Genomic DNA, 27,308 nt, shown 5'->3' with positions numbered 1-27,308 from the left:
CAGAATTAGCACTTCTTCTATATTGCATTTTCAAACTGTCACACTCATCTGGTATTAATGATATGAATGGAAGCAAGCTGTTGCCATCATCTCAGTCCACTTGATAACAGTGGAGAACATTGCAACAGTTGCTCTCACTACTGGGAGGTCCACCAATTAATCGGTGATCACCAATATAGATTCTGCCCAGCATATCTTGCAGCCAACCTTATTCACCTTTTGACATTTTAGAAAGATTTGGAAAAACTCACATGGTCACTTCATTTCTAGGGCATCTCATCCAGTCCAGCCTCTAATAGAGGCCTCCTTACAAACTGTCATATTATGGTCAGCCTATTTCTCTTTACACTGGATCATCAGTTTCTTCTGTGGCCAGGAACTGATCCACCATTCACTCCATGTCATGATGGCTTGTCCCTTCGAATTTCTCTTTCACTGTCAGAGTGGTGCTTTGAACTCTCAATCTTTGTTCTCTATTAATGATTCTCTCTCATCAAATCCTATCTATAGATTGCTGATGATAGTACACTTTATTCTTCTTTATTTGACGAGCCTTATAGTGCCAAAATTCAAGCTTAAAGATATTCCATAATCAGTATTCTAAATGCTTGACCTCATTGCCATTATTGAATCAAACAGGCGAAATTTCTTCAACTTCTTTGCAACCTAAACAGTTATTATTATTATTTTTTTTTTTTTTTGTAAGAAAGATCATATTTCTCTTTTCTAGCCCTATAAATTCCAGGAGCTGTATAAGCTCCCAGAAAAGTTTACAAATATCCATTCCTTAGGTCAGGGATCTTCAATGCATGGCCCGCAGAGCTCTTTGCCGTGGCCTGCATGGCCATTTTGAAAAAATAACTACTTAACATTAAAATGGGATTAAATAAAAAATCATTTCATTGACGCCTGCAGACCACTGAGCTATACTGCGGTATTTAGAATTGTAAGATGCTTTCCAGTTTCACAAGGAACGCTGTGCATTTGATACTTTACATAAAATCCTATAAAATAGGATTGCTTCTTCAGCCATCTACCAGCACCAAGCGGTACTCAAGTACTAGTACTAACATCGCAGGTAGTTTGTTCGAATGCACTGTCTAGTTCCTTCCAGATACAGCTCGAAGGTTCTCAATACTTTATTTCCATATAAATACAAGAGGATCTCATCCACAATCAGTCTGTCGTGAACAGTGTGATATTAGTGTATAAGCACACGCAGGTTCGTCATGTCAGCCATAGCCTATTGTGGTTTTATATTGTCAGACTTTTTTCATTAGTGTGAGACATATTCAGTGGATAATAACCATTACATGGCCATTTTGGATAATTTTTTGGGTTCACCTTCCATCACTATGGCGTCTACGAGTAAAAAGTGTAAATCAAGTGATTCTTGTCGGGTTTTTAATGAAAAGTGGACCAATTTTTACTTTTTTGTGCCGATCAATAAGTCAGTGTGTTCAATTTGTCGTGAGTCAGTATCAAAAGAATACAATATAAATCGACACTATGAGACAAAGCATGTGGCCAATTTCGATCACCTTCAAGGGCGGCTTTGCATGGACAAAGTTGAACCATCTCCAAATTGATTTAAAATGCCTGCAGGATACATTTAAAAGGCAGAGGGAAGAGAGCAAAGCATGTGTCAAAGTAAGTTATGTAATATCTGAAAAAATTGCTAAAAAATCAAAAGCTGCCTTGAACGGCGAGTTTGTGAAAGAGTGTCTCATCACTGCTGGGGATATTCTGTGCCCAAATAATAAGGAAATGTTTAAAAAACAGAGTTTGTCTGGGCTAACTGTAGCATGACGTGTCGAAGAACTTGCCAATGACATTGAAGGAACTTTAAAAAAACGGTCGTCAGAATTTACGTCATATTCACTTGCTTTAGATGAGAGCACAGATGTGAAGGATACAGCACAACTGGCTATCTTTGTCCATGGCATTGATCAACAATTCAATGTTACAGAACTTCTAGTGCTCGTACCTATGAAAAGAACAACAAAAGGCACTGATATTCTTAAAGCCACCAAGAAAATGCTCCAGTGTTTCGACCTCAGCTTAACTAACCTCGAGGGTGTGGTAACTGATGGTGTCCCTGCTATGGTGGGAAAGAACGAAGGGTTTGTTGTGCTGCTACGGAAAGAACCAGAACTAGAAGGAAAAGATTTTGTCCATTACCACTGTTTAATCCACTGCGAAAACTATTGGATTTGAGAATGTCATGAAAGTTATTGTGACTGTTGTTAACATTATTAGAGCAAGAGGATTGAATCATCGTCAATTCCAAGAGTTTTTGACCCAAGAGTGCAAAGCGGATCACGGCGATGTGATTTATTATAGTGATGTGCATTGGTTGAGCAGAGGGAAGGTTCTTAAAAGAGTCTTTGACTTAAGGAGTGAAATACAGCAGTTCATGCGAACCAGAGGGAATCCAATTGCAGAATTTAACAATCCGAAGTGGATGACAGACTTTGCCTTTGTGACCGACATCTTGTTGCATATGAATGACCTAAATACCCAGCTACAATCCAAAGATTAACTGGTGCACACTCTGTTTGATCACATCAAAGCTTTTGTGGGCAAGCTCAAACTTTGGGAAGCACAACTCGCAAAAAAGACTTAACTTATTTTCAACTTCTCGCTGATTCCAACTGTTCATCTCTTGATGAATACACTACAAAATTAGCCATATTGCGAAGTGAGTTCGAAGAGAAATTTAGTGATTTTCGTAACCAACAACTTTAGATTTATTTTCACTGCCATTCAGTGTCAGTGCTGCTGAAATGCCAGGCTCAGCAAATGGAGCTGCTTGAACTCTAAAACAACTCTTCTTTGAGAGAAAAATTATTCAATGTGCCCTTGCTTACATTTTACAAAGACTACATTTCTGAGGATGCATTCCCTAATCTTCGCTGGCATGCTTTGAAGATGTGGCTTTGTTAGGAAGCACATACTTATCTGAGCAGTTTTTCTCCAGAATGAAGCATGTGAAGTTCAAGACAAGAAATCAGATTATGGACCAACATCTCCAGAATACTCTGTGCATAGCGACTTCCAACATTGATGCCAACATCGACAAGGTGGTCAAGGAAAAACATTGCCAAGTTGCCCATTGACATTGTAAAAATGAATGTTTTCTTCATTAAATTATCTTTTTTCAAGTATTGATTGTATTTACTTATCATAAACCCGATTGCTACCTATGCTCTTAAAGCCGAGTTTGTTTATTTTTATAGGATTTTATGTAAAGTATCAAATGCATAGCATTCCTTGTGAATCTGGAAAATTGAAATTTTTAATGTGCCATGCACTCTCTGAAAGGTTGAAGACCCCTTCCGTTAGGTGCTGCAGTCTTTGTGGTAAGCAAGCAAGCAACTCAGCTACCAAGACAGGCTTTTACTTGGAGAAACATCACGTCCATGTCTCTTCAGCCTGTAAAAAAAAACCTGGTGTCCTCTTCTGCTGAAGAAGGCAGTACTTCATCAGCACAACTTCAGTTTTAGAATATAGTTCTAATGTTTAGGGTAGTGCACTAAAAGCCTGCTGCATTAACATTGTTGATTCTGTCAAGAAGAGACCTGTTTAACAAGATATTTCTTCTGTGAGCTACTCTAATAACTCACAGAAGTTGTGTTACTGCCTTATTCTATAGATATTTTTATGGACATTGCTTCAGCTGCTGGTCAATATTCATTTGCCATAGTGCAGTTACTTCTTTCCTAATACCCACTTGTCCACTCATATGTTGTAGGTTTTTGGAACTTCTTGTGGGAGTTGAATAATAAAAAAAAAAAAAACAGTCTGAATTATCATCATTAAATTCCTGATATGTAACCTCAGGGCTGTACAGGATAATTATGATAGTACTACATGAAAAAGTTACACCATTACTAATTTCTGATGAACAGTTTTCCTCCAAATTAATCTGTTTTCTGATTCCAATATTATCAGATCTTATATTTCTGTCTTAAGGCACTTTTTACTTTACCAATCAGTCTACATCTTGGTCTTCCTCCAGGTCTTTTACCTTCCGACTTGGCAAAGAACACTTGGCTTGCTAATCGTTCCTCTCCCATTCTGTTTAAGTGACCATACCACCTGAGATTAGCTCTACTAACACATTCCTGAATGCTAACCCATTCTACTAATCTTTCTCAAAACTCTCTTATCAAAGGTCTCCAGTTTTTGATCAAATGTTTTATTTCTAACCTAGTTCTCAGCTCCATGAGTTAAAATTAGTTTTAACACCATCTTGTATACAGCTAATTTAGTGTTTTGACTAATTTCTTTTTTAATCTGTATAAATTTATTCAGCTGACTTCCTACCATACCAACTTTACTAATTCTGTTATCAATTTCCATATTTAATTTACCATCTCCACTAAACATTTGTGCCTAAAAAGCTGAAATACTCATATTTTACTTGTTCTATAGGTTCACCATTCAAGATACAGTTGATATTTCCAATGTTTCTGCTTATTTTCATTGTCTGTCTTTTTATTGCTGATTTTCATACCAAATTTATTACAACAGTTCAATTTAGCCAGGGTATCTTGCAGACTTGTACTAGATTTGTTCATAAATATAATAAGATTTACATAAAGTAAAGAGCTAAGATTAATATCACCAATTTTGATATTAGATTTAATACCACTTTCCTTCATAATGTGATCCATATAGATAATGACAGTGGAGCTAATGTGCACTGTTGTTGCACACCTGATTTTATCTCAAACCATCTTCCTGTACCTTCACAAGCTCAAATAGAGACTATATATTGTTTGACATAATGTCCCATTTACACTATATAACTGTAGCACTTTGAAGAGCTTTCCCTCTTGGCATCTTGTCATATGCCCTTTCCAGATCAAAAAACTTGAATGTAAAAACTTGTTATTTTCCCAAGATTTCTCAACTATTTCTCACTCTTAAGTAAAAATCTGATCCTGATACCCTCTATTTGGTCTGAATCCAGCTTGTTCTTCACCAAGCTTCACTTCCACAATTTTTCTTAGCCATTTCTCAAGTATACTTACATAAATCTTACCAGGAACACTTAGTAAGGAAATGCCTCTGTAATTCTCATTCAGTTTTATTTCAGTTTTTTTTAGATAGTTACTATGAGAGCTCTTCTCCAATCATCTGGAATTTGACTCTCTGACCAGGCCTTGTATGCTGAAATTCATTTTTTTAAATAATGTAACTTGTGTACATTTTTCTGTATCACATTACTTAACATTTGCCCATGGGTGGACTAAGATTAAATAAATCGGTGTTTCCTGCTCTGGAGACCAGAAATAATGATCTTGCAAGAAACATGGTTGGGTTGGTCTCACACACACACACACACACACACACACACACAAGTAATGCAAATCATTTGCTACCTAAGGATAGCAAGTGAATTGCTGCATAGTATGTAAGGAACTCGCAAACATTTGTACTACTCTGCATTTCACACTCTCAGCATTGATGGCTGGAGAAGAGCAACGTGATCTGCTCATCCCACCAGGCTGGCTTATCCTAGATTTTATATTCTAAATATTCAACAATGGAATTTAATGACTGACTTCAGCAATATAAGAACTAGGTTTATTAGTTAACTCAAGTAAACAGCTAATAATGATAAATGATAAACATAACAATACAATATGTATAGTTTTGCACACTAAAGACAGTAGTTCTTCATGGTGCTAGGGAATAAGTAAGGATTACAAGTTAAAATAAATTTAAAATCTCAGATAAACCATTTGAGTATTAACAATCAAAGAATGAGGAGCCAGTGGTTTGTGTGTGTGGCACATGTCACTTATTTTCTCAGATTGTTTGTAGGTGATTTTTGAAAAGTTAAAATTGGGTATGTTGTGAGATCTATAGTAGAATGTGGATTATCTGAACTGATTCAGACCAATGTTGGTTTGGTAAATACCTAGTTTATATGAAACAGTGTAATTAGTCAGTGTAATTGGCCTATAATTAAATTGTTGTATTCAGGGTTATTACTACTATATTTTGAAATATGAAGTATTATAAAAAATAATTGATTTAGGAAATGGTTTGCAAATAATAACCAAACATCTGCTACTCATTTGAAGAAACAATGCATATTTATTTTGAACCTAATGAATTGTTTTACTGGTTTAAAGTATAAATCACTTTTTTCACATAAATAAAAACATTCAAATAATTGCACACAAATAAGAGTATAATGAGTCTTTTGAAGGTCTATTTTTAAAATATGTAATCTTGAATTTTTATTTTTTTTCATGCGAGATATTTTTCACAGGTGAATGAGGTCTCTCATTCACTTTAAAAGCAGTATTTCCGTAGAACTGCTCACACCATGCCATTGCAGTTTCTCATGCAATAAAGGCCTCTGCATGAACAGAAAAAAATTAAACTTCAAAGTTTAATTTTTTTCTGTTCTTTATGTTAAATACAGTTACTTTACCAACATTAAAAATTGTAGCAAGAGATGTACAGTTTTGCCCTTTTCCAGTCTATTAATAATTATCTTGGCTTATGTTGACAATTTATTGTGGTTTCTTTTGCCTGTAGATATCATTATTAACACAAAGTGGCACAGTAGTTTAATTTGTCAACCTGGTTGACTGAGTGGTCAGCATATCTACCCTTCAACCAACAGGCTGTGTTTGAATCCTGCTGTGGTCATGGATGGTTATGATTGTCTTTAGGCAGGAGATTAATTTCATTGCCTGGTGTGGAACCACCGTTTCACTTATTGGAGACCTAATAAGCAAGATAAATTAAAATAAAACAAACATAAAAAATAATATAAAAATAAAAAAAAATGGGCAAAAAAAAAAATTCCTTAGCCTGTCCACAATACCAGTGTACTATAGGTTTACACATAAACCTTTTGTGGGTGGGAGCCACAAAAATTAAAAGCAAAATGACATTATTCTACTTTGAAATAGCAGTGAACAAAAATTCGCACATTGAGTGATTAGGAACAAAATGCCTGCAATAATTTCACTCCAGTGGCTCTAAGTAGACTGAGCAAAAGTTAACCCCCCCCCCCCCCCACTATACTCCTGTGCTGATAATGGTATGATAAACAGTGACTCATCAAAGTCATGGTGGTGGTTTCAAATAATGACATTTTTACTATAATTAATTATTTCTCTTGGGGATGCTTAAGGATCAAAGCTGTATAACTGAGAGGAGACCTACTGGAAAAAATCCTGAAACACGCCCAAACTCAACATCTCAAGAATTCAAAATTGGTACTAACAGACTTATTTGTCCAGTTCTGTGGACAGACTTTTGTCTACAGAAGGTCATACTAAGGTAGAAGTGGAGGAATTTTTTGAGGCTTTAGAGAAAGCAACTGACACAATCAAAAAGGAAAAGTCAGTCCTTGTTGGGGATCTAAATAGCAGAGTAGGAAATGATTGTCACACATACAAAAATATCTTGGGAAAATTTGGAGAAAAGAGCAAAGCTATTAATAATGGCAAATACCTGTTGGATTTCTGCTCAGGACACAGACTGGTTATTACTAACACCATGTTCCAACATAAAAATGTGCAGAAATTCACATGGAGAGAAGAGGCAAGGAATAATAAAAGTCTCATTGACTGTGTTATTGTTGAAAGTGATGTTTTCTCCCTGCTGCAGGACACTGGAGTGTACAGAGGATTTGAAATTGGAAGTGATCAACATTTAGTCTTGAGCAAGATAAAATTGAATTTCATACTGAAAAGAAGAACATGTAAGAAAGTTTTAAAGCAAATGAAAGTTGAGCAGCTCTCAGATGTGAACTGTAGACTAAAATACACACATTATTCAAGAAAAAAAATGAAGGAATTCGAGAACAGGAACCAAACTCTGGAGATTCGGTGGCAGATCCTTAAGAACACATTGATTGATTCAGTCAGAGAGACATGTGGTGAGGTTGTCTGCAAGGATAGAAAAAATCAGAACTCTGTGGTGTACACAGGAAGTTAAAGAGACAGTGAAGGAAAAGAAGAAAGCACATGTTGAAAGTTCCTGGCAAATAAGTCATCTTGTGCAGAGAATACAGAGAGAAATCTAAGAAACCTAAACACTGTGTAAAACTAGCTAAGCAAAAGTCAGAGGAAGACTTGAGCAAGAACATAGAAAATAAAATATCAGAAAGGTGACAAAATATTCTGAAGGCCAATGAAAAAGATCAGAAATGAAGGAAGGAGTGATGTAAAAGGAAAACAAAAAATTGCTAAATGAAACAATGAGTGACAGCACAGTGGTTAAAAAAAAACTCAACAGGCATGCAATCAGGAATATATTTCCATACTTGAAGTGGAAAAAGCCATCAAAAGCCTGAAATGTGGAAAGGCAGCAGGAGTTGATGTTTGACCAGAAATGCTGAAGTATGGAGGTATAAAAGTCTTGCAGTGGCTGCACTGCATAATTCAGAAGGCCTGGACAGAGGGATGAATTTCAGATGATTGGAGTCGAGCTCTCATAGTACCCATATATAAGAAAGGAGATAAAACAATGTGAGAATTAGTTTTTCCCATACTGAGTGTTCCTAGTAAGATTTATGCAAGTATACTTGATAAATGGTTGAGAAGAATTGTGGAAGGGTAGCTTGGTGAAGAACAAGCTGGATTCAGGCCAAATAGAGATTGTTGGGATCAGATTTTCACTTTATGACAAATAGTTGAGAAATCATGGGAATATAACAAAGCTTTGTATTTAAGTTTTGTAGATCTGCAAAAGGCATATGAAAAGGTGCCAAGAGAAAAGATATTCAAAATGCTACAGTTATATGATGTCAATGGGGCATTATATCAAGCAATACTTAATCTTTATCTGAATTGTAAGTCAGTTAGAATTGAACGAAGTACAGGAAGATGGTTTGATGTTAAATATGGTGTCAGACAAGGATGTACATTATCCACTCTATTATTCATGATCTATATAGATCACATTATGAAGGAAAGCGGTATTAAAGGTGATATCAAAATTGGAGATGCTAATCTCAACTCTTTACTTTATGCAGATCATATTATACTCAGGGAATTTGGCAGTAGTCTGCAAAATTCCTGACTAAATTGAATAGCTGTTGTATGAAAATCAGCAATAATAAGTCAAAGACGATGAAAATAGGAAGAAATGTTGAAAATATCTACTGCGTCGTGAATGGTGAACCTAGAACAAATAAAATATTTCAACTACTTAGACACAAATTTTTAGTAAAGATGGTAAATTAAATATGGAAATAGACAACAGAATCAACAACGCCAGTGTGGTACGAAGTCAACTAAATTTATATGGAATAAGAGAGAAATTAATCAAAACACTAAATTAGCTGTATTCAAGATAGTGTTGAAACTAATTTTGATTTATGGATCTGAGAGCTGGATTTGAAATAAAACACTTGACCAAAGACTAGAGACCACAGATATGAGCCATGAGAAAGATTAGGAGCATGAATAGGCATCAGTGGCAATATCATATTAAATACAAGGATAAATACAAGAAAGAACTTGATATTGTTAGGATCCAGAATGTGTTAGCAGAGCTAATCTCAGGTGGTATGGTCACTTAAACAGAATGAGAGAGGAAAGATTAGCAAAACAAGTGTTCTCTTCTAGGTTGGCAGGAAAAAGACTCAGAGGAAGACCAAGATATAGGTTGATCGATACACTAGAAAGTGCCTTAGAAGACAGACATATAAGATCTATTAATGTTATAGTCTTGACAGTCTGCATGGTTAGCCTAGTGCTTCGCAACCATATGCCTGGGGAAGGAGTGTCCTGGGTTCAATTCCTGTCGCCGACGTGAGGAGCTTAAGGATCTTCCTCAGCCATAGCCAAGTTAGCCGGTCTTGGGTGTGGACAGCAGAGTTTTTTCCTCTCAGTTTATCTATGGTTTTTCATCCCGCAAGCAGGCAAACCGGCCCCGTGAACATACGATCCATAGCCATAAATACTTAATCCCCATGAGGGGGCTCAACTCACCCCAATAGGGACGGGGGAGAAAAGGGAGGAAACTTCATATGAATGAATAAATAAATAAATAGTCTTGACATATAGCAAATTGATTTGGAGGAAAATTGTTAATAGGAAGTTTGTAATGATGCAAGTTCTTCATGTAGTATTATCATAATATCCTGTACACCCCTTGAGGGTGCATGTTAGGAATTTGATGATTATTTCTGGACATCACTTAAGGATCTTGTTAATCACTCACTTGGCATCCTCAATAAAACGATCCTTTCTTAAGTGATGTCTGGAAGTCATTAATTAGATCTCTCAACATACCAGAGCTCTGTTTCTCAAACATTTACCTCCAAATATTCTAAGACATGTGATGCATGCCACACATCACTGGCTTATCATTCCTTGATTGTTCATACTCAATTTATCTGTGATTTTAAATTTATTTTGACTTGTAATCCTTTCTTTATCACTCTGAAGAAGCCACTGGTCCTTAATCCACAAAACTAGGAGGTACATGTATTATTAATGACTATTGTCCTTTTATCATGAATGATAATTATGTTTTTATAAAATAATTATTCCTTTGAATTGAGCCTAACTAAAAAATCTCACTTTTTGAAGCTGCTTTTAATATAAAATTTATTAATTTTAGTATAACTTTTCTGTAGTGTGTGCTGTTCGAGTTATTGCTGAAAATGATATCATGCAAGAATTCCTTACAGATATGGATGATGAAAATGTAAGTAGATTTAACTTAACATTGTTGTAAATTTTTTCATCATATCTGATTGAGATATTATTTTCATTCCACTTGAAGACATAAGTGCATCTATGGTGGCAATAGCATAAACTCCACCAATTTACCTGAATTCATATTTATTCCTGAATATAAATGCAACTGCTACTAATGTGTTCAAGTTTTGGATTTGTTTGCATTTGAAAACCAGAGCACACCTGGAGGAAAACAAACCTCATAGCCATAGTCTGAGTAACTCAATGCTGGAATTAAAATAATAATAATAATACAGCAAGTAAACCATTTACGATAATCAACACTGTAGCCAAATTAATATATATATATATATATATATATATATATATATATATATATATATCATGAAATTTGCCACCTCATAGGTGGTGAATTTCATTTCTAACCTTTTTTGTATTATTTCTTTTTATGATTTTGTTATTATTTTTTTTTTTATACATATTTATACACAGGCATATAACAGTGCTGACATGTTTCACACTGCCAAATTAGATAACCATCCAATTCCTGATATGTACCATCAAGAGATAATACAAGGTACTTTGATAGTATTAACTTGAAAAAGTTTACATTATTACTAATTTTCCTCTGAATTAGTTGATTATCTGTCAAGACTCCAATATTGTCAGGTCTGTTTATTACCCTAATTTTTCCTCTAAACTTTCATATCTGTGATTCAGTCTTAGATCAAAACTAGCTTGAACACTGCCTTATATATAGCTGCTTTCAGAGCTCCAGAAATGCTTACTAGCCACAATATATTTTTACTTGCACATAGTATCGGGCTACTTTATATATGTGATGTTTTAGAAAACTAAATGTCATGATGACATAACAAAATAATTCATTCTGTGATTCTTACTACACATTTGATTTTTATTCTTTTTACTCCAGATAGTATATAGTTTGAATAAGTAGTAGGTTTCCTTTCGAAAAATCAGTGACAGTTGCTTGAATAAAGTTAAAAAATCTAAGATAAAATGGATTCTTCTTGAAAGACAGTGTCTTCGTTTTTTAATAAGCCTTTCGACAATCATCTCCTTTTCCATTGCCTCTTTCCTCGAAATGTATTATCACTCCAGAGTAGTGTTAACAAGTATCTTAAAATTCGCATGATATGCAAGAAAAGGATGAATAAAATTTATTAAAAGGTCATGTTTTGATCTGAAAATTATGTATAATCTTAAGTGGCATTAGGTAATAGAATACAAGGTAGAACAAGAACAATGGACAAATTTAAAACAGTGAGCTGTGTGATGTTATGCATAAAACAGCACAAAGCATAAACTGAGGAAAAAATAGTATTATTAGTTAGTACTAAGTTGTATTATTAGAGTAGGCGTGTTTCAGACCATAAGGTACTATTGTCTGTGTCTATTCCATGATGAGCAAGGACAGAATTTTCAGGTTTCCCTTGATGTAAGGCTAGTGCTCTTGTATTCTTTTCTCTACTGAACATCCAGTTTGGCTGAAATAAGAGTTGACAGTCATGTGGAATTTGTTAGATGTTAGGAAGAGCCAGAGGGGAGCATTCATCTTTAGATGACTGGAACCATGATGACAGTTTATAAATTCTTGTAGATAAGCTTATACATTGGTTAGACGTACTTCTAACTTTTTAGGAAATGACAACGTAAACTAAATTATTAATTATAAAAGCTTTAATTAATAACTACCTATATTTCGGCAATGTTACATTGCCATCTTCAGGGATCACAAAACAATATGCACACGCAGGCACTCACACTAAGCAAATGAGGCTGAAGTCAGTCCTCGAGTTCTAAAAGGTGCCCCTTAGTGGGCTAAATTGGATTGTCTTGGTCATTGAACTGATGATTTTAGAATATATGCTTCCCAAATTTGGGACAGTCTCATGCACCTCAATTTGTTGAGGTTTGGGAATTTTTTCATAGCTGAGGCTGATTCAAAGAATAATCTTTTTGGTACTATCAACATAAGATGCTTGAATGGCAAAGAAATGGAGCTAGCTGAGGAATTGTATAAGTACCAGATTGACATAATATGGGTGACTGAAACAAAAAAGGCAAAAACTGGTGAGATCTTTCTGTGCAATAAATCTTCTTCTCTTCCGTCTAAGACGGGTTAAGTCTTCTCTTGAGCAGGATCTTCCAGTCTTCTCTATTCCTTGCTGTTCAAAAAAGTTCCTAATATATTCTGCATCCCGAGATGTTCTTTATTAATTTCAGCCAGGTGATTCTTGGTCTTCCGGGTCTTCTTTTTTCAGTTGGAAAAGTATTGATTAGGACGTCAGGAAGTCTGTCTGCATCCATGCATATAGTGTGGCCAAACCATCTCAGTTGTTTTCTAATTTTTTCTATTATTGTCTTTTTATACAATAATTCTTGTCTGACGATGCTGTTTGTTTTCTTTTCTATCCAACTTGTTCTATTTATTTTTCTTAAGCATTTCATTTCAAATGCCAGCAGTTTTTTCTCCTCTCTTTTCTTAACTGTCTACGTTTCTGCTCCATAGATGACTGTTAGTATAATTATTGATTCATATAATTTGATTTTGGCTTGTTTGTTTTCCAGATTTTCTGTACTTTCCCCATGGTGGTCCATCCTATCGCTATTCTGTGTTAGATTGTTTTGAGTTTATCTATTTTTTTCTGTTAGTTTTGATCCAAGATATATAAAGTTGTCTACTTGTTTTATTTGTTCTCCATTTAGGGTGGCTGAGATGGTAGTTCTGTTCCTCCCTATTTTCATCACTTTTGTCTTTTGTATATTTATTGTCATGTCATATGTTTAGGTTTCGTTTAGCTTGTTTATCAACCTTTGTAGTTTATTTAGGGTTCTTGCAATAAGGACGAGATCATCTTCATATTTGATGATGATATTTATGTTTAAGCCATTGACATTGATTCCAGGCTCATTGTCTATTGCTTTCTTTACAACTTCTTCTAGATATATGTTGAATAGGCATGGGGATAATGGGCATCCCTGCATTACTCCTTTTTGGATCTCTGTGGGTTCTGTTGTGAGTGTGTGTCCTTTTTAATTATTGCATTTGTCTTAGAGTAATATTTTATCAGAAACTGTGTTATATATTTGTCTATTGCTTTTTCTAGTAGAACTTTAAGAAGGATTTCTCTTTTGATGCTATTGAAAGCTTGTTTAAAGTCCACAAAACAACAATATAGTTCTTTATGGTCTTCCCAGCTGAGCACTACTAGTTGATGCAATGTGAAAATCTGGTCTATTATTGAATAGTTTCCTTGGAAACCAGCTTGTTCTATGCCTAGGTATTTCTATTCATAGGTATTTTTTAATCTATTTTGTATAATTTTTAAGAATATTTTATAGGTGTGGAAGAGTAAATTGATTGGTCTGTAATTTCTGCAGTCTCTTTTGTCTCCTTTCTTGTATATTGGGATAATCTTTCCAGTTCTCCAGTCATCTGGGATCTCTCCTGTTTTTAGTATTTTATTGAATAGGGTTGTTAAATATTCTATTGATATGCTGCCTCCATATGACCACAGTTCAATAGGGATAGTATCAATGCCTGGTGCTATTTTTCATCTGTTTTATTGCATATCCAACTTCTTGTAAAATTTTGGGTGGTCATTATTTTCTTCTATTGTTGGCATTGTAGTTTTGTTTCCTTGGTTAAAGATGGTCTTAAAATGGTTTGACCAGATGTTTCTCGTATCTTCAGTACCCTGGTTTCAGTCATCTTGTTGTTTATCATTATTACTGCTTTTGCTGAGAATTCCTTTGTAATTTCTCTTATAGTGTCATGGAAGACTTTTAGGTTATTTTGTTGGTATGCTTCTTGGCATTTCTTAGCTTTTTCTTCTAACCATTTTTCTTTGGCTTTTTTGCATAGGTTATCAACTTTATTTTTCAGTGCTCTGTATTTTTCTCTATTCTCTTTATTGTTTTGTTGGTTTACAAGTATCTTAGCCTCTCTTTTCTCTTGTGTTGTAGCTACGATTTCTTGGGTTATCTACTGTTTCTTTATTTTGGGTTTGGAACCTAGAGTGGCTTTTGCAATTGATAACACTATTTCTTTTCCTTCTTCGCAGTATTTTCCGCTGTTCTGGAAGATGGAGGGTTTTAATTTCAAGCACATCTGTTTTAAAAATCAACTTCTGCTTGAGCTATCTTTTAGTTTTGATAGGTTGATGTTTTCTTCTTTTCAGATATTGTTTTTCATGTTGAATTTTATCTTCACTTTGGTAGTTAATATTTCATGGTCAGTGTCGAAATCAAAGCTTCTTGTTCATACATTATTTACTGATCTTTTCCATTGTTTGTTTATGATGATATAGTCTATGCAGTTCTTTATATTACCATCTGGGGATGTCCATGTATATTTATTATTAAGGCATTGATAGAACGATGTGTTTGCAATCATTAGATCGTTTGCTTTACAGAATAAGGAGAGCTTAAGAACAATCGTTCTCCTCTGTCCTTAAGCTCTCCATATCTAAATTTTCCTATCGCATCTTTTATGTCTGCTGTGAACTGTCCTATTTTAGCATTAAAACCTCCCATCACTATCATGAGTTCTCTATTTTTGGAATTATCTATTTCCTGTTGTAGTTCTTCATAGAAATTTTCTATTTCTTCCTCTGAATGGTCTGGTGCATGTATTTGGATTATTATGATTATTTGACCTTTTTCTTTGCTTGAAGTTTGACTGTGATTATTCTAGGAGACATTGGTTTTATTTCAATTACTGAGTGTGTAAGTTTCTTTTCAATTAATAATGCAACTCCTTCTCTGCATATGTTATCTTTTATTCCTGAGAAGTATAGTCTTCTTTCTGATAAATCCATGAATCCATTTCTGCACCAATGTGTCTCTGATAAACCTAAACTACTCCATTTCTTTAAATTTTCCTGGACTAATTGCAATTTTCCAGGTCTGTATAATGATCTTATGTTGAGGATGGCTACGTGTTTCCATCCTTGGCTGACCACATTGCCGATTTCTCACCTACTCTGTGGTCTTCGAGTAGGCGCTTTGGCTGTTTCATACACAGTAGCACTATCTCGGTTTTTAGACTTTCTCCGGCTCATGGAAGTTACTGACATAATAATGTAGCCAGCTTGCCATGCCTCTGCTCCTTTGGTGCACGGCTCTTTATTCTTTATTCAGAGCAACCCATTTGGATTTTTCCCATTCGCCACCTGGGGGACGTGCCTGTTAGGATTGTGGTCTTCCCCAAGCAATAAATACAAAATGTATATTCAGGCAATGACAATCAAGGAAAAGGAGTAGTAGCCATAGTATTCAACACTAAATACGAGGCTAATCTTCTTGAATGTTAGGCAATCTCAAGTAGAGTGATGTGGGCAAAAATGAGAATGGGGAACTGGACAATGAGACTTATTTGTGCCTGTGGTCCCACAAAAGGTTCTACTAAGGTAGAAGTGGAGGAATTTTTTGAGGCTTTAGAGAAAGCAACTGACACAATGAAAAATGAAAAGTTGTTCCTTGTTGGGGATCTAAATAGCAGAGTAGGAAATGATTGTCACACATACAAAAATATCTTGGGAAATTTGGAGAAAAGAGCAAAGCTGCTAATAACGGCAAATACCTGTTGGATTTCTGCTCAGGACATGAACTGATTATTACTAACACAATGTTCCAACATAAAAATGTGAACAAGTTCACATGGAGAGAAGAGGCAAGGAATAAGAAAAGTCTCATTGACTATGTTATTGTTCATAGTGATATTTCTTCCTGGTGCAGGACACCAGAGTGTACAGAGGATTTGAAATTGGAAGTGATCACCATTTAGTCTTGAGCAGGATAAAAATGAATTTCATATTGAAAAGAAGAACATGTAAGAAAGTTTTAAAGAATTAAAGTTGAGCATCTCTCAGATGTGAACTGTAGAATAAAATACACAAACATGATTGAAGAAAAAATGAAAGAGTTTGAGAACAGCAACCAAATCTTGGAGATTCAGTGGCAACCCTTGAAGAAAACATTGATTGATTCAGCCAGAGAGGCATGTGGTGAGGTTGTCTGCAAGGATAGAAAAATCAGAACTCCATGGTGGACACAGGAAGTTAAAGAGACAGTGAAGAAAAAGAAGAAAGCATATCGAAAGTTCCTGGCAATAAGTTAGCTTGTGCTCTTAGAGAATACAGAGACAAATGTAATAAAGCTAAACACTGTGTAAAACTGACTAAACAAAAATCATGGGAGGACTTTGGTAAGAACATAGAAAATAAATATCAATAAGTTGGCAAAATATTCTGGAGGTTGTTGAAGAAGCTCAGAAATAGAGAAAAGAGTGCTGTGAAAGGGATTAGAGATGATAAAGGTGACATGAAACTGGAGAAAAAGATATCCTTGAAGTATGAAGTAATTACTTCGAAAAAATGCTAGATGAAACAAGCAGTGATGGATGACAGCACAGTCGTAAAAAAAAAAAAAAAAAAAAAAAAACACTGACTAGGCGTGCAATCAGGAATACATATCCATACTTGAAGTAGAAAAAGCCATCAAAAGCCTGAAATGTGAAAAGGCAGCAGGAGTAATGATATTTGACCAGAAATGCTCAAGTGTGGAGATATAAAAGGGTTACAGTGGCTGCAGTGCATAGTTCAGAAGGCCTGGACAGAGGGACAAATTCCAGATGATCAGAATAGAGTTCTCATAGTACCCATATATAAAAAGGGAAATAAAACGGAATGTGAGAATTACAGATGTATTTCATTACTGAGTATTCCTGGTAAGATTTATGCCAGTAAACTTGAGAAACGGTTGAGAAGGATTGTGGAAGAGTAGCTTGGTGAAGAACGAGCTGGATTCACAGGCCAAATAGAGACTGTCAGGATCAAGATCTGTACAGGTATCCCTCGATTAACGCGGTTAATTAATCCTTCAATGTCATGTCACCGTGTATATCAAAATCACGTTAATCAAATCTAATAATCAATGGTAAAAAGTACAATTCATCCCTGATCGATTACTGTACTAATAGTTCGTTTTATATGGTACTCTTTTAGGAAAGATAAAAAAATGAATGCAAAGTAAATGTTTAATAAATACTTGTACCTACATTAGTTACTGCAATTTTTTTTAATCAAAAGAAGTTATCAAGAGTTGTTTGAACAGTTTGTTTTTTTCTTAACGGCATAAATTCTACGATAAGAAGCAAAATGACTCTCCAGACCTCGGCAAACAAGCATTCTTCAATTAACATCTGGATCCATATCCATTACTTGCTGCTTAAGCGATTCTAAATTGTGAAATATTCCATGCAGTTCTTTGACTGTTATTTCCTTTGGAACCTCATCTTCACATTCCATTTGTTCGTTGTCTTCATATGTGGGTTGTTCAATTTCAAGAAGATCATTGTCACTGAAATCTTTTGAATTTGAATCCAATAATTCTTTAACATCTTCTGCATCAACACTATCAAAACCAAGGTCTTCACCACTTGCAACGATTTCTTTGCCCACATTGTTCACAGAATTTTGAAAACAACCTAAGTCATTAGCGCATTCTGGCAGAAGGTTTTTCCAAACAGCTTTCATGCAACTAGAAGACACTTGCTCCCACGCGTCATGAATGTTCTCAATTTTGTGTTTAATGTTAAATTTTTTCCAAAATTCGTGGAGCGTAATCGCATTTCCTCCCGTTGTTGTTTCTGCTGCCTTTGAGAATGTCTTTTTAAGAAAATAGGCTTTGAAAGTTGCAATGATGTCGTATTTGGTGGGAAAAATAAAACTGTCACATTCTCACACAGATCATTAAGAGAATATGGATGACCATGAAGCTAACGCATGATTTTGCATTGTAAATTTAAAGGCGTGTTAATCAAAACTCTTGCCGCATATATCAAGGGATTGCTGCAATAATCAAATCCGCATTAAGCAAGGGATACCTGTATTTATGTTTTGTAGATCTGGAAAAGGCATATGATAAGGTGCCAAGAGAGAAGCTATTCAAAACGTTACTGTTATATACTGTTAATGGGGCATTATATCAAGCATTACTTAGTCTTTATTTGAGTTGTAAGTCAACAGTTAGAATTGAAAGAAGTACAGGAAGGAGATGGTTTAATGTTAAATCTGGTGTCAGACAAGGATGTAAATTAACTGCTCTGTTATTCATTATCTATATGGATCACATTATGAAGGAAAGTGGCATTAAACCTGATATCAAAATTGGAGATGTTAATCTCAGCTCTGTGATTTATGCAGATAATGTTATACTTCTAAATAAATCTGCAAGATGCCCTGACTAAATTAAATAACTGTTTTAATAGATATGGTCCGAAGGTCAACAAGACGAAGACAATGAAAATAGGCAGAAGCATTGAAAATATCAACTGCATTGTGAATGGAGAACCTATAGAACAAGAGAAACATTTCAGCTACTTAGGCAAGATTTTTAGTGAAGATGGTAAATTAAATATGGAAATACACAACAGAATCAACAGAGCTGGTATGGTAGGAAGTCAAATGAATAAATTTATATGGAATAAGAGAGAAATTAGTCGGAACACTAAATTAGCTGTATACAAGACGGTGTTCAAACCAGTTTTAGCTTTTGGTTCTGAGAGCTGTGTCAGAAGTAAAACAGTTGACCAAAGACTAGAGACCACAGATATATGAGTCCTGAGAAAGATTATAGGCATGAACAGATGGCATCAATGGCAATATCATATTAAAAATGAGGATATTAGGAAAGAACTTGACATTGTCAGCATCTAGGAATGCGTTAGCAGAGCTAATCTCAGGTGGTATGGTCACTTAAAGAGAATGGGAGAGGAAAGATTAGCAAAACAAGTGTTCTCTGCCAGGTTGGCAGGAAAAATACCCAGAGGAAGACCAAGATATAGGTGGATTGATATAGTAAAAAGTGCTTTGGAAGACAGAAATATAAGATCTGATAATATTTAAGTCTTGATAAGTAACAGACTGATATGGAGGAAAATTGTAGATAGGAAGTTAGTAATGATGTAAATTTTTCATGTAGTACTATCATATCCTGTACACCCCATTAAGGTATATATCAGGAATTTGATGGTGATGATTTTTTTATTTTTATTAGACTCGCCCTATTTTATACATATTCTTCTGTGTTTTCTTCAAGTTAATGAAAATTTTATTTATACAGTTATTTTTTATGAAATACAAGAATTATGAAAAAAAAAAAAACTGCGATCAGAGGTGATCTGAGATGGAATGGTCACTTAAACAGAAAGCAGATTGAAAAGTTAACCAAACATGTTTGATGTGAAGGTGCTAGGAAATAGACCCAGAGGAGACCAAGATCTAGGTTGTCATCATCATTAAATTCCTGATATATACCCTCATCAGGGAGAGGTTACAGGATCTTATGATAGTAATGATGTAACTTTTCATCCATATTAGCCTGTTATATGTCGACATTCCAATATTACCAACTCTTATGTTTCTGTTTTCTAAGGCATTTTTTACTGTATCCATCCACCTACATCTTGGTCTTTCTATGTCTTTTTCCTGCATTGCGGCAAAAAGCACTTGTTTAGCTAATCTTTACTCTTCCATTCTGTTTAAGTGACCATACCATCTGAGATGAACTTGTGCATTTCTGACCTTTTGCCAGATACATAACCATGCTCAATGCCATTCATATCATTATCAGGTTTTGTTTTTTTTTAAAATAACGAAACTGTGGTGCGATCATAATTAAAAGAAACGCACGTATTAACCACAGTGAAAATTATTTAATTGTAAATATCATCCTAAGTATCTTAAGACATCATAAGTACGGTAGTTTAAAACAATAATAGGAATAACATACAGTTAGGCGCATGATTACAAAATCATGCGCCCTAACTGTATAAACTGTATAACGAAAAACAAAAAATTACTTAACACAATTTTGTATGACAATTTCCCATACTTTAGGAATAGTAAGAACGTCGTTGTGGCTTAAGTTTGGTCTGTGTAGTAGGACTTCAGAACTTTCTTTGTTTCTCAACACCGAATTGAAAATCCAAACCATAGGATCCATTGGGAAAAGTCTAAACTTTTACATAGATCTTTATATAAACATGAACGTTTATACAAAGAAAGTTCTGGTAGATCCAGTATCCAGGTAGATACCCAACAGGGTGCATCATGAGAAGGTGAGAATTGGACATTAGGTCAGAAGCCCTGGTCGGTTCTTCACATTTCTTTAAAGACTATGTGGAGGTCTCCTCTCAGTTATACAGCTTTGACCCTTAAACACTCCTTTGGCAAATTAATGAACCATATTTGTTTAGGTTAGAATTCTTCAAAGCCATGGCTGACTCAAAAAAATAATTTTTCAGATCTTTAACGACTTTTAAAAAGCACATTTTTCTTCCATTCCTGTGTGAAGGAGTATCCAACGCATGGTCTGCTAATCCTGACTTGCCATAGTAATGGTAGCGAATATTATATATATATATATATATATATATATATATATATATATATATTATGTTCTTCCAGGCAGATGTTAACTGATCTTCCTGTTTGCCCATAGCAGGCCAAGTCACAGGGAACTTCATACACTCCAGGGTGTGCTAGAGGGTGAAGTTTATCCTTAGGTGAGTGGATCAGAATTGCTAGTTTAACAAGAGGTTTGAATGTGGTGCGAAGGCCATGTTTCAGCAGTACTTTGGCTATTTTTCTGATGTACATCTGACATAGGGAATAGAAATGGTAACATTGTGTTCCTGTTTATTAGGGGAGAGAGGGGGTAATGGGGCTATGGAGTATTTTATCTATTTTGTAGGGATTTTAGCATTTTGCCAAGAACATATGGCACAGATAATTGAGTTCTGTAGACAGCTGTATCGTTAGAACAAAGGCTCTGGCTCTGTGTGTAGGTGCTTTTAAAATGCCATACTGTTGAACTGGAATGATGTAATTGTTTATGTAGGTATCTTCCTGTGTGTAGGCTTCCTGTAAATGGAAAAAGATGGTGATCCATCTGAAAGGCTGGGTGATGGGTCACTATCTTATCGCTTAGATTCAAGGTTCCCACTTAAAATATATGTACTTCAGAGATTTAAGGTTATGTACAGGAAGTAGATGAGATTCAAGGCCTAGAGGTGATGATTGACAGTATGCCACTGAAGTTTAGAGTATACATTGCAAGTATTGCAAAGACTTCAGTGGCATAGCTGCTATGATAAGGACTATGTTGACAAGTAGTCAGCAAGGAGGCAGTGGTGATTCCACTGTATAAGACTTTGGTCAGACCACACAAGGACCTTTTGTACTCATGTTTAGTGGCTACTTAGTTTTTTTCATTCAGAATGTCGAACCACTGGAGAGGATCCAGAAATGACCTTAATATAAGGGCTCTAGAATGTTTAGTTATGTGGAGAGGTTAAGGGAGTCTAGATTGCAGAATTTGGTGGATAACAGGAAAGAGGTGATATGATTTAGTAAAAGAACTTTACTGGATTAATACAGAGAGGCATATTAAAAGAGTGGAGAGTGACAGAGGAAAAAGAAGATGCCGTTCCTGGAGGTTGTGTAACGATGTGATGGATTGAATCCAAGGTTCAACATGATAGCCATGTTGCCAGTCTAGTGGACTTCTTGTGGTAGTATGCTGACTCCATGAAGGTTGCTGTAATATTTTTCTGGCAGACACATGAATGCCAAGAATGGAAGAATAAATTCTTGGCTTTCAGCTAATATTGATCTCAGAGCAGCAATAAGATCTTCTGTTTCAGTACTGACTAAACTCCTCCACATAGAGTACCTGTTCATGGTGGAGGGGGGCCCTCACAGGAATAGTGCTGGCCCTTTTCATTCTGCATCTTTTTTCTCTACTTCTGTATTCTTTACTCTGTTATCTTTTTTTTTACCATTGTGTCTTCCACACCACCACCACTCGGATTCAATACCCTGCTGCCATCTTTACCATATCTTATGACCCACGGATATCTGGAAAAGGGATCCTATATTACTTTGGCCTTCTGCTTAAGCAAGACTAGTGGTCCTTAGTATCTCAGCAAAGGTCATTTTGTTAGTGGGACTTTCCAGGAATAGGGTCCAAGGCTTCTTACAATACTAGTAAAGTATGCAAGGTAACCCTGGCATTCCACCTCTGAGTGCATTAATTGCTTGCCAGATAGCAGGCACCAGAAAATCCCATTTAGAATTGAATCCTTCATCTTCAAATTTCTCAGAGACCCAAATAAGGCCCTAACCCAAGTACAGATACCATAGATACATCATTTGATAACAGAAATAAGAAACAAGACATCTGGCACACACATAAATATACCAATATTTTTTTGCCATCTATGCAATAGGTGAAAAGCCAATGGTGAAAAGTGGCAGATCTCCCAAATTATTTAAAAACTAAATTCTGATGATATTCTTGTGGAAACGTCACATGAGTAATGCTTAGCTTACAATACTTGATGATGTTCCAGATGAGGAGTATGTTCAAAGCTTAAAGAGTAAGGAGTGATAGGTGTGTGACACATTCTAAAACCTAGGGATGGCCACCTGGTTCCAACAGAGAATATTATCCACTTTAGATAAACCTTGAACATTGTTAAAAGCAGGATATCTCAACTGTAGTCTCTGCATCCCTTATTCACTAAGATGCTTTAAATGTTGGGAATATGGGTATACCCAAACTACGATGTTCCTACCATGGGTGCCTGATATGATAATAAACAGCATTGATAATAAATCTTGTTTTTGAAAAAATTAAACCTGAATGTGTCAACTGTGAGGAGATCATCCATCCTATTGTTGTACATGTCAAAATATCTCGTTATCAGCATGCAAAGGGGAAACTAGCAACAACAGCTGTCCTGAAATACTGTTATGCTTAGAGGGTGGCAGTTAAAAAAAAATATTAAAAGCAGTACAAATGCATCTTAGGTGGACATCATAAACACAAAATGAGGCTTAAACACAACACCTTCCTATCCAATGACTACAGTGATTACAGAATTTAAAAAAAAAAATCAGTTCATCCCATTTCTTGGCCATCCCTTTAGAAGGATTCAGAAATGCCATCGCCATCTCCTATGTCTGTGGCACATCAGAAAAAACAGCCAGGTCTTAAAAAAAAGAAGAAAAAAAGTACAACTCCACTGGAAATTTGCTACCCTTATTCGTTCTACCAAAGATCAACTTTCCTCTCTCAGTGCCTGGAATATATAAAGTACCTGTTCTTGCAAGTTGGCTTGCTTTGGACAGACAGATAGATCAGCCACTATCTGTTTAGATAAAATCGTACGTCTGCAATCACAACTATGGTCAATCTGGCAGTGAAAACCATGTATTGGATACATGGTTTGCAGGATTTTCGGGAAGAGAAACACCATAGTAAATTTAAAAAGGAAAGACTGTTTTTGGAATCTGCAGCAGCACTCAAAAATCAACCTAATTTCAACAAATATGGATGCATAAAACCTCCCAAAATTTGGGAAACAGTAATTGTCAGAGGTCCCAGTTTACACCCTAGGGTGCACCACCTAGATAGGACTTTAGAGTCACCTACGTGTTTCATTGAGTATTGTGGTGTGTGTTACAAGTGTTATTTGTACTTGTTGAAAATGTCTCGGTGACTGAAAATATTGGAACCATTAAAATTAGATTTGAATCCTTTCCTAGTGCTGCTGCCAATATTCCATTAAGCCTCCAACGTGAGATAAGTAATTTTAGCTAAACTTTACTTTATGATCATACATGCTTCTTTATGAAGTGCATTAGTTGTGTAACCTATTACTCTCATTCCTCAAACAACTGAAATGATTCTGTTCAGTGAGAAACTATTTCAAGAAAATTATGGCAAGAGCATCACTGAAAGATCAGCTTCCAGACACCCTTACAGAAAAAAAAAAAAAAAATGGATACTGTTTCTACTGAATGTAAATTAAACACAACTGATCTCCTGACATATCAGATGCTTTAACCCGTTAACATACAAAGATGTTTGTGACACGTATTTTGTTTATTGCACCAAAATTGATTTTGACGTATCGCAGACGTTACGAAGTTCGCGTCAATTTCAAGCGAATTTAGGGTGTTAGGCATTGAATATATATGCATATAAACTCTATTCACTAGTTAGTTTGTGTTGCAATTTATTATCGTCCCTAATATGTCTGCAAATATTTATAATATGTTAGTCGAAAGTGGAGAGGGCAGTTTGGATAAAAACAGCAAGACAAATTTATATCATCAAAGTGTTGGCATTTTTGGCTTAAGTGACAATAGCGACAGTAGCAGTGGAAGCTCGGTTCAAGGCAATGTTCGTAAACGTTTGAGACCGATATCGTCTAGTAGCGATGATTCCGATGTAACAGAAAATGAATGGAATTGGCAAGAAAAGGAAAATATTCCTATTATAAAACCATTTACAGAAATTCCCGGCATCAATGCAATTGCTTTGCTAAGATTTGGCGCAAATCTGACACCTCTTTCTGTTTTGAAACAAATACTTTGTGATGATTTCTTTGACATGATAGTTACAGAAACTAATAGATATGTGGCTCAAGTAATAAACGAGGAAATTATTAAAAAGATTGAAGAATGGTATCCAATAACAAGTGACGAATTGCAGGCATATTTTGCATTATGTATAATTATGTCACAGGTAAAAAAATCTAATATAGACATGTATTGGTCAAAGAGGGCTGTGGTCGAGACACCCATATATTCAAAAATTATGCCTCGTAAATGCTTCTTGGCTATATCTCATTTTCTTCATTTCGTGGATAATGAAACAATAAAGAAAGACTACAAAATATGTAAAGTATGAAATATAGTAGACTACCTGAATAATAAGTTTCAGCAATTATATACACCAGATAAAAATGTAGTAATTGATGAATCCCTTATGAAATATAGAGGTCGACTAAATTATGTACAGTTCATTGCTAGCAAATGAACATGATTTGGGATAAAATTTTACAAGCTATGTGAATCAGACTCTGGATATTGTTCAAAGTTCAAAATTTATACAGGAAAGGATAAAATTCCGAGAAGCGATACACCTGCATCTCAAAATATCGTCATGGAGTTAGCTGAACCTATTTTAGGAAAAGGATATACGTTATTCTTAGATAATTGGTATTCGTCACCAGAATTATTTTATTTCTTGAGAAAAAATAGTACAAATGTTGTGGGGACAGTTAGAAAAAATTGCAAGAATATGCCTAAGAAATTGATGACATAAAATAAAAAAAGGCGAATCAAAAACTTTATCTTGTCGAGGAATTTTGTCATTACATTGGCACGATAAGAAGGATGTTTACATGATAAGCACAAAGCACTCAAAAGAAGAAATGGTAGATACAGGAAAAGTAAGGAGAAGTAAGAGGGCGATGAAGAAAAAGTAATAAAACCTAAATGTGTTCTTGGATACAATTGCGGAATGGGCTGTGTCGATAGGCAAGACCTACTACTTGCTTGTTTTCCAATTATGCGAAAATGCTTCAAAGGTTACAAGAAAATATTTTTCTATTTGATGGATATCGCTATTTACAATGCTTATGTTTTATATTCCAAACTACTCAATACATCAAAACTAACAATAGTCAATTTCCATTTGAACGTAGCAGAAGATATGTTGTCAAATATATCTTTACCTAATTATAGTACCTGTGGACATCCATCACAAAAGGACTGCCCAATTAGACTGCAGGCAAAAAATTGGGCATTTTCCCTGAATTTCCCTGAACATATACCCTTTACTGATAAATAGCAACATTCAACAAAGAGATGCCATGTATGTGCCAAGCATAATGTAAGAAGTGAGACTAAATGGCAATGTAAAAAATGTTTGATACCGTTACATTTACCTAAGTGCTTCGAAAAGCATCATACTTTGCAAAATTATTAATATTCTTTATAATAAGGTAACAATTAACGAAATAAATCACACGAATTAAATAAATAGTAGTTTTATCTGTTCCAACTGTAAAAATAATTTATATGTCAAAGGGTTAAGCATTTTTCTAGATGAAGAGATGGATGAATAGTGTCCCAAATGGATATCAAAGTATCCCAAAATTGGAGATCAGACAAGTCTACAAGCCAAAACAATAGGTAAATTCTTAGTGGAACTGTTGTGAGATTTTCCAAAATATAAGTGATATCAAGGTTCCTGTTCAGAAATACAAACCTGTTTGTCTGGTTTGTAGGTGGTGTATTTAAAATCCAGTGCTGTGTTTACAAATACTAGTGAAGTGCATTAAAAAAAAAAAAAAAAAAAATTCATTTCATAAAGACGGCACTAGCAATATACCTTGCTCATTGAGGTGTTGCTATCCTAATGGGCAACTGTACTCCTCTTTCGTTGTTATCTAGCTTGCCACTTCTGTGGAAGTGGTAGCCAACCTTTTCCTGTGATTTGAATTATATCATAGGAACCACATTCTCCTATACACCTCTGTGGAAAATTGACCAGGCAGACTGGAATACTTTTTCCTATCTTGCAAAATTTATTGCTGAAGCAGTCTGCAAAACATTTATTAAATAGTATAGTATGCTTCAGACTATTGTTCAGGCAGCAAAAGCTGCAGTCCAAAAACATTCCAAAGCCATGTCAGAATCCTAAGTGTATGTTAAGTAACAAAAAAAAAAAAAA

The 27,308-nt window shown here is 35.1% G+C and overlaps 1 protein-coding gene across 3 annotated transcripts in view; it reads left to right on the top strand.

Annotated features, from left to right (window-relative positions):
• Snx27 (sorting nexin 27) overlaps nucleotides 1-27,308 on the top strand; it is a 279,474-nt gene that overhangs the window by 90,299 nt on the left and 161,867 nt on the right. For all 3 annotated transcript variants that reach the window (XR_016549182.1, XR_016549181.1, XM_090402014.1), the window contains exon 5: nucleotides 10,625-10,695. Coding sequence is in view for 1 of the 3 variants with exons in the window: in XM_090402014.1 (XP_090258140.1) it covers nucleotides 10,625-10,695 (71 nt within the window). In the remaining 2 variants the exon portion in view is untranslated. The remainder of the gene's footprint in view (nucleotides 1-10,624; nucleotides 10,696-27,308) is intronic.

The sequence above is a fragment of the Typopeltis vanoorti genome, chromosome 12, assembly GCF_054136105.1.
Source record: "Typopeltis vanoorti isolate ZY-2024b chromosome 12, IOZ_Tvanoo_1.0, whole genome shotgun sequence".
Classification (NCBI taxonomy): Eukaryota; Metazoa; Arthropoda; class Arachnida; order Uropygi; family Thelyphonidae; genus Typopeltis; species Typopeltis vanoorti.
Note: the sequence above shows the minus strand (reverse complement) of the source record. Positions and strands in the feature narration are given on the sequence as shown.